Source organism: Arachis ipaensis, chromosome B1 (genome assembly GCF_059453495.1).
Source record: "Arachis ipaensis isolate K30076 ecotype BB chromosome B1, ASM5945349v1, whole genome shotgun sequence".
NCBI lineage: Eukaryota > Viridiplantae > Streptophyta > Magnoliopsida > Fabales > Fabaceae > Arachis > Arachis ipaensis.
This window is the reverse complement of record NC_142436.1, coordinates 119,498,968-119,507,252: the sequence shown is the minus strand read 5'-3', so window position 1 is coordinate 119,507,252 and position 8,285 is coordinate 119,498,968. Positions and strand designations below refer to the sequence as shown.

The 8,285-nt window shown below is 34.4% G+C and overlaps 2 protein-coding genes across 5 annotated transcripts; one reads left to right on the top strand and one right to left on the bottom strand.

Moving 5' to 3' along the window:
- Positions 1–504: 504 nt before the first annotated feature.
- Positions 505–3,656, bottom strand: LOC148578120 (uncharacterized). Of its 4 annotated transcripts, XM_088501643.1 has the most exons (5): positions 3,301–3,656; positions 2,992–3,201; positions 1,412–1,487; positions 1,198–1,338; positions 550–805 (listed from the first exon to the last, which is right to left on the bottom strand). In XM_088501643.1, the coding sequence occupies exons 3-5, from the start codon at positions 1,421–1,423 to the stop codon at positions 701–703; spliced, it is 258 nt and encodes an 85-aa protein (XP_088357769.1). In that variant the 5' UTR covers positions 1,424–1,487; positions 2,992–3,201; positions 3,301–3,656; the 3' UTR covers positions 550–700. The 4 variants fall into 4 exon arrangements, 3 of the variants coding, with proteins under 3 accessions (XP_088357769.1, XP_088357767.1, XP_088357768.1); XM_088501641.1 differs by having other exon boundaries at positions 2,992–3,656; XM_088501642.1 differs by having other exon boundaries at positions 1,412–3,656.
- A 3,557-nt stretch (positions 3,657–7,213) lies between these two features.
- LOC107610283 (uncharacterized) lies at positions 7,214–7,906 on the top strand. The gene is made up of 2 exons (XM_088502965.1): positions 7,214–7,686; positions 7,789–7,906. The coding sequence occupies exons 1-2, from the start codon at positions 7,214–7,216 to the stop codon at positions 7,904–7,906; spliced, it is 591 nt and encodes a 196-aa protein (XP_088359091.1).
- The last annotated feature ends 379 nt before the right edge of the window (positions 7,907–8,285 follow it).

The following is an 8,285-nucleotide window of genomic DNA, read 5'->3' as shown; positions in this document are numbered from 1 at the left end:
CGGTTTAAATTGGATGCCTCACTACAAGAAAAAGCAATATTTGTAACAAAAAAATTTGTTACAAAAAACCGGAATTTTGAAACAAAAAGAATTTGTAACAAAAAAAAGGGCCGTTTCAGTATGTCCCGTTACAAAAAATTTTTGTAACAAAAAATGGAACTGTTACAATTCAAAATAATATTTTGTAACAAATTTTTTTAATACAAAAACTAAAATTTGTTACAAAAGTAGTAACAATTTTAAACCTTAAAAATATTTTTCGTAACAATATAAATTTTCCTATCACAAAATTTAGTTACAAAATATAACTTGATTTTGTAACATTTTTCATTCTTTTAGTTACAAAAGCACAATATTTTATAACAATTTCTTTAATCGTAATTCGTTGAATCGTAAGACGGAATGTAAACGTAACTCGTAAAATATAAAAATTATGAAATTTTTTATAGCAGAAATTAATTTTACAAATAATAAAATAAATCTAAAATAAACCAAATTATCCAGTGGACTATAACTAATATATACCATAACAAATCAAAAGTCACGTACTCAACACAAATTCACAACTCAAATTAAAACACAAATTCACAACATACAAGTTTATACGCAACTAAAGTAAATTAAGTAGCAAATAAACTAACCAAACTACTATAATGAACAACTAATTAACTAAAGTCTAAACAAGTATTTAATCGTCACTCTATTCTTCATCAATCATAAAATCTTCACGAGTTTCACAAGCTTCTGCATTACCATCTTCATGATCAACAGCAGGAGGAGGAGGTCCTTGGAGAAGTTCTTTAAACTTATCATCATCAAGATAAGAAATAGCCAAAGTACAAGAGGAAAAATTCAAGAATTGAACTCAATGCAATAATAAAAATTCACTAGTTCATGATTAATAAAACATACAAGAATTAATTTCAATTATCACCATTCACCAAAGCAATATTCATGTAAACAATAAAATCATCGTCTCATCACAGCAGCAACAGGCCAACAACAAATACACTAACTTTCTTCTTTTTCTTTTAGTTCTTTTTTCTCTTTTTAATCGAATGAATATTCAACAAAAAAAATTTTCAACAACAATAAAAATTCCATCATTCATTTTAATCAATCCAAAACAAGATCCAGAACAAGCAAAATTCAATTCAATTTTTATTAATCATTCATCCTTATAACATATGCCCATACCTGACCTCCCAAGTCCCAGAACCCAAGTTTCCTATTTGCAGCTTCAATACGATCGATATTCAACCCCACAGTTGGAACGATTCGATCAGGAGGAAGGCTTTCTATGTTTGAGTACACTGACTTCATCCTCTCCAGCAAAGTCTGTAAAGTTAATGTATTCAGCAACTCAGGGAAGACGCTATGCGTGCTTCAACATGCAGATTACCATACTTACTAATGAAGACATTCAGTGAATCACCCAAATACTTCATCCGATCCACAAAGTTTTGCAATTGAACCAAATCCGGTGCCTATGTTATCAAACATGGCATGAGTGACATAGGGCACTGAGATAAAATGAGAACTGAAATGGCCTAACTTACATGGAATAAGAGGAAGTAACTAACTACTTATGTGTGTCCAAATAAACCATCTCAAGTAGCTAACTCTAACTAATGCTAAACAAACTCATCAAAACATTCTAACTGTGCTCTAAGGATGCTGCCGCTACTGGTGATAGTTACAAATATGATAGCATTGTATAGAGATGATTAAAAAATAGTTCAGGAAAAATGCAGAGTCTTTTCTTTTTTTTTTCTTATTTATTTATATGAAATCCTAAACTCACTGAATGATTAAAAATGTTTACAATAAATATTTAAAAGTAGTAACTATAACAAACTAGAATTAACTAACTTTTAACTAATGCCAATCAAGGCAAAAAAGATGAGTAAAGGTGCATAAATAAACAAGATTTGTATCAAAACCAGAAAATAACTAACTATTAAGAGTCAATAAACTGAATTAATATCTAACTAATGCTAACCAAATTTGAATTTAACTATGGATATTAGATTTGCCTCTGTGCCCGAGTTTTTGGGAACTCAAATCCATAAGAAGATGAATAGATTGCTTATATACATAACTGCTTCTCGCACTATTCTCTGAAATTGTAATCATCTGTTAGAATACTAGCTCTTTTGAAGTCTCTGACACTTTCCTCTGCATCAAATTACCCTTCACTTTAGGGAACTAATTTGACTTACTGAATATAATGTCAAAGATTAACTTGACTAATAAATCAAATACTAAGAACTTGTAAATGTCTTAAAATTATCAAAGACTGACATGAAAATTGAAGCTAGCTAACACTTAACTAAGTGAAGTCAGACTAAACTAATAACTAATATTTAACTCATCAAGCTAGCTCAACTAGCCTTTTATAGACGTCAGCCATGAGTGTATAAAGCTTCTTTAAAATTGTGCTTCTATTTGATGATCCCTAACATTAAGAAATTAATGACTTAGTCTTCAGAGTTGTCAAACGCTATTCAACTAATCACCATTACACTCTTCACGTGTTTTCTTGTCATCAGTATCCAAACCCTAAGGCCAAGAACCCAAGTCATTTGGTTTAACTTCAGGGACTAAAATGAATTGCAGATACAAATTAAAATAACCAAAGAGATCTTACTCATTACTACCTAAATAAGAGTATGCAATCATAGTTTCACAATTGATTATATTTGGTCTCTATTCTCTATAAGTAAATGTGTAAGTAATTTTGGTTTCCGAAGTTTTAAGAAGTCAAAATAGTCCTTTAGGCCTCACATTTGTTACTTACAAGACTATTTTGACTCGTCAAAACTTAACAGAGACTAAAATGATTCACAAGTGTATCTACCGGTTCCTACATGATCATTAACCCATTCATAACTGAAGTCATCACATGAATTTTACGGATTTCAGGTACTAGACTGAATCGCGAATACAAATTAAAGAACTACAAAACAAAGAGATTTCACTCATAACTACCTGAACAAGAGTCTGAGGCAGATCCTGTGCTGTTTCAAGTGCACTCTGAAGCTCTAAAACCTGAGTCCTCGATAGCGGCTTCAAGATCGGAACGTCCCTGAATAATCGCCGACTTGTACCCCCGCGTCTCAAACGTCAAGAACGGCATCGGCTGCGTGCAGTTCGGATCGTAATTGACTTTTGGTTCTTGTTCAGAGGGAATGGGTTCAGCTGAATTAGTAGTAAATTGAGATGCGGTGGGATTTGATTTGAAATGTAAAACTGAAATGCCGAAAGTACCCGCATCATTCAACGCAAGTCATTACAAACCGTGTAAAGGAGATGGCCCTGTTGAGGGGGTAAAGAACAATGGCGTCCTTCTCCATGTTGAGAATGTAATAAGAATGTAATAAGAATGTAATAAGAAGTAAACAATGGCGTCCTTCTCTGTCTCTCGTGCGTCTCATCGCTTCTCTTCCTCTCGCGTGGAATAGCAGCGGCAACGGCCAGAGCACAGCGGTGGCGACTCCCTCAAGCGACAGAACAGAACGCGACGTTCTCCCCAACAAGCCCTAGCAGCGGCGGCAATGGATTGACAGTGGTGGTAACACAGCGGCGCGGACAGCATCTTCCCCTCTCTCGCGTGACAGCTTCGAGCTTGTTTTGTGAAATTAGGTTAGGTTAGATTTAAGTTTTAATTTGGGAATTTTAGAGCTAGACTAAAATATACATTAATAATATAATAATTTTATAAAATATTTGAGATAGAATAATAGAAATTACTTAAATTAAAGTGTATAATTTTTTTTATTTTTTAATTATTAAAATTATGTAAAATATTTAATTATAATAAAATTATTTAAGAATTTTAATTGATTTAAAATAAAATTATTTTTAAATTTATTTAATTATTTTTAATAAATTAATTTTTAAAATTATGAAATTTAAACTTAATAAGATAAAATCACAATTTATTTATATTTAAATTTTTATAAATGTGCGATGTTACATTATTTGTGTTAAGGGAGTTATGATTAGAGTTAGATAAAATTAGAATATATTGTATTAATTTAAAATTTAATTTAATCTCTTAAAATTATTTTAAAAATATTATCTAATTATCAATTAGTTAATTAGCTTTTAATTGAGTATTTTAATTTAAAATTTTTATATTTTTTTAATTACTAAAATTTTAAATTATAAATAAATAAATACCACGTTTAATATAAAAATTTCTAAAAATTTATTTTAAATAAATATAATAAATTATAAATTACTTATATTTAATTTTTAAAATAATTTTAAACTCAAATATCGTTAATTTGAATTAAATATTCTTAGTAAAATAAAATTTTGAATATAAAATTTTAAATAAATATAATAAATCATAAATAACTCATGATGTTAATTTTTAAAAATTCGAAGGCTTACGTTTAATATGTTAAAATAAATTTTTTTATTAGTTACAAAAAATTTTGGAATTTTGTGACAAATAAATAACTTGTTACAAAAATAGTGCATTTTGTGATAAATTAATTTTTTGTTACAAAATATTATAATATTTTGCAACAAAATAACAATTCGATACGAAAGCCAACATAATTTGTAACAAAAAAAATTACATTGTTACAAAATATTGAAATATTTTGCAACAAATTTTTTTGTTGTTAGAAAATATTCTTATTTTGTAACAATAACTAATTATTGTTACAAAAAAAATCATAATTTATAACAATTTTAAATTTGATACAAATTTTTTGTTACAAATGCTCCATTTTTTTGTAGTGCCTTCTCAGGTACTTATTCTTTTGAGATAGATGGCAGAGCAGTGAGGTTCAATCTGGACGAAGCTATGAAGTATCCACCGGAAGACCACTCCATCTTCTAGTGTAATATTATTGATGAGACTGTGGCTGAAGTTCACCAAGAGAATGTAGAAGAGATGCACATTGAGCAAGGTGCAAGTGTGGGAAAACCCTCTAAGCATACTGAAGACACCTTGCTACCTCGCATGGTTTCAGATGATCAAGTGCCAAGCCATGAGCTGAAAATGGAGTTGAAGCCCCTTCCACCCCATCTCAAATATGCTTATCTTGAAGATAATCAGAAGCTCCTAGTTATTATTGCAAGAAAACTCACTTCCCAACAAGAGGAGCAGTTGCTTAGTGTGCTGAGAAGACACAAGAAAGCTATTGGGTGGAGTTTGGCGGACATAGTAGGTATCAGCCCTCAAGTCTGTGAGCACTGCATATTTCTAGAAGAGGGATCAAGGCCTATCCGTCAGTCTCAAAGGCGGTTGAACCCCACCATTTTGGAAGTTGTCAAGAAGGAAGTGACCAGATTGCTTGAAGCCGACATCATCTATCCAATCTCGGATAGTGAATAGGTTAGCCCAGTACAGGTGGTTCCAAAGAAGCATGAAAAACTCATGGCTACAAGAGTGCAGAACTCCTAGAGGGTGTGCATTGACTATAGACGCCTCAACCAGGCCACTCGCAAGGATCACTACCTGTTACCGTTCATCGATCAAATGCTTGATCGCCTGTCAGGTAAATCACATTACTGTTTTCTAGATAGGTATACTAGTTATTTTCAAATTCATATAGCTCCAGAAGATTAGGAGAAGACTACTTTTACATGTCTCTTTGGAACGTATGCATATAAGAGAATGCCTTTTGGCTTATGTAATGCACCGGCTACGTTTCAAAGGTGCATGATGAGTATTTTCTCAGATCTTCTTTAGCATTGTATGGAGGTTTTTATGGATGACTTTAGTGTGTATGGTGATTCGTTTGACCTTTGTCTGGATAGTTTATGTAGATTATTAGAAAGATGTGTTAGTTCAAACCTTGTACTGAATTTTGAAAAATGTCATTTTATGGTAAAACAAGGTATTGTTCTAGGACATGTTTTTTCTAATGCTGGTATTTCTGTTGATCCAGCAAAGGTAGATGTTATTTCGGGTTTACCTTACCCCTCCTCCGTGAGGGAAGTCCATTCGTTTCTTAGTCATGCAGGTTTCTACCGGCGATTTATTAAGGACTTTAGTAAGGTTGCACTGCCTTTGTCCCGACTGCTGCAGAAGGACGTTGAGTTCGAGCTGAGTGAAGACTGCATGGAAATGTTTGATAAGCTGAAGATTGCCTTGACTCAAGCTCCTATTGTGAAAGGGCCTGACTAGAGTAGGCCATTTGAGATAATGTGTGACGCATCCAACTATGGGTAGGAGCAGCGTTGGCTCAGCGCGAAGGTAAAGACCCTTATATAATCACTTATGCTTCTAAGACTTTAGACGGTTCTCATTCTAATTATACTACCACTGAAAAAGAGCTTTTAGCTATTATTTTTGCTTTGGATAAATTCCGAGCTTATTTACTTGGTACTAAGGTGGTAGTTTATTCAGACCATGCAACTCTAAAATATTTGTTAGCAAAAAAAAGAGTCCAAACCAAGGTTAATCCGTTGGATATTGTTGCTACAAGAATTTGACTTAGAAATCAAAGATAGGAGTGGCTCCCAAAATTTAGTGGCAGACCATTTGAGTCGCCTAGAGCTTATTAAAAGTGACTCCACTCCTATCAATGATGCTTTTCCATTTGATAGCTTGCACTCAATATCTGAGGTGGTTCCTTGGTATGCACTTATAGCTAATTATTTGGTTAGTCGTACCTTCCCTCCTAATTTTTCTAAACATCAAAAGGATAAGCTTAAAAGCGAGTCCAAATATTATATATGGGATGACCCATATTTATGGAGATGTGGTGCTGACCAAATAATTAGAAGGTGTGTGCCACAATCAGAATTTCAGTCAATTTTAGAGGCCTGCCACTCTTCTTAGCGTGGTGGACACTTTAGATCTCAAAGAACTGCTAGAAAAATTTTAGACTGTGGATTCTGGTGGCCCACACTTTTTAAGGATGCTACTATTTTCTGTGAATCTTGCCCACAATGCCAAATATTTGGTAATATATCCAAGAGGGATGAGATGTCCCAACAACTTATGTTGTTTTGTGAAATTTTTTATGTTTGGGGTATTGACTTCATGGGTCCATTTCCAAATTCTAATGGTTTCTTATACATCTTGTTAGTTGTTGATTATGTTTCTAAATGGGTGGAAGCAATTCCTACCCATACTGATGATGCTAACATTGTCATTTCATTTGTTTGAAATAATATTATTTGTCGCTTTGGATCACCACGAGCAATCGTGAGTGATCAAGGCACTCATTTTTGTAACAGGAGAATGACAGGTCTGTTAAAGAAACATAGCATTATTCACAAGGTGGTGACGGCTTACCATCTTCAAACCAATGGGCAAGCCGAGGTGTCTAACAGAGAGATCAAGCGCATACTGGAGAAGGTTGTCAAACCTCATAGAAAGGACTGGAGCTCTAGGCTTGGAGATGCGCTTTGGGCTTATCGGACAGCTTACAAGACACCCATCGGAATGGGTCCATTCCGCCTAGTCTACGGAAAGGCTTGTCACCTTCCAGTGAAGGTGGAACACAAAGCTTACTGGGCTGTGAAGGAATGCAACTCAGGATTGGGGGGAGCCGGGATTGAAAGAAAGCTGCAACTACAAGAATTGGAGTGCCTTCGACTAGAAGCGTATGAGAACTCAAGGCTCTACAAGGAGAGGGTGAAGGCTGTGCATGACAAGAACATCAAAAGGAGAGAGTTTAGAGCTGAGGATTTAATCATCCTCTATAAATCAAGGTTGAGACTCATGCCGGGAAAGTTGAGATCAAGATGGGAAGGACCCTATAGAGTGGAGAAGGCAGAGCCATATGGAGTCTTTCACCTGAGTCACCCTTTAAGCCCCAACTTCTTCAAAGTCAATGGCCACCGCTTGAAGCTATATCATGGTGAGGAAATGAAGAACAACAAAGAGCTGGAGATCTTCTTCTTGGCGGATCCAGCAACAGAAGAAGATTGAGCTTGTGGACCGTCCAACTTAAGGACGTTAAAGAAAAGTGCTAGGTGGGAGACAACCCACCATGGTACGATCTTCCCTTTTTATTAGTTCTTTTTTATTTTTATCAGTGTTAAATTCTGCATAATTATTTCTATGAGTCATTATTTTTACAAAAAAAAAAGCAATCGACGTGCAAGCATCTATGACCTGCACGCGTCGTGTGTGAATGCGCAACAATAAGAAAATGAACAGAGAGTTGCGCGAGAGGTGTGCAGGTAGGGTGCCTGGCGCACAAGCAACCCCACGCGTACGTGTGCGCGTCACCTGCGGTTTTGCCAAGCCACACGTAAGCGTCCCTGACGCGTACGCGTGGACATGGAAATCGGTGTAAACAAGTGTT

What these genes read in the sequence shown, in the direction of transcription:
- LOC148578120 (XM_088501642.1), bottom strand. An exon ending in TCTGGGACTTGGGAGGTCAG is followed by an intron (nt 806 to 1,197) that starts GTATGGGCATAT and finishes GATGATGATAAG; the next exon opens with TTTAAAGAACTTCTCCAAGG.
- LOC107610283 (XM_088502965.1), top strand. Translation starts at nt 7,214, where the DNA reads ATGACAGGTCTGTTAAAGAAACATAGCATTATTCACAAGGTGGTGACG. An exon ending in ATCATCCTCTATAAATCAAG is followed by an intron (nt 7,687 to 7,788) that starts GTTGAGACTCAT and finishes TCACCCTTTAAG; the next exon opens with CCCCAACTTCTTCAAAGTCA.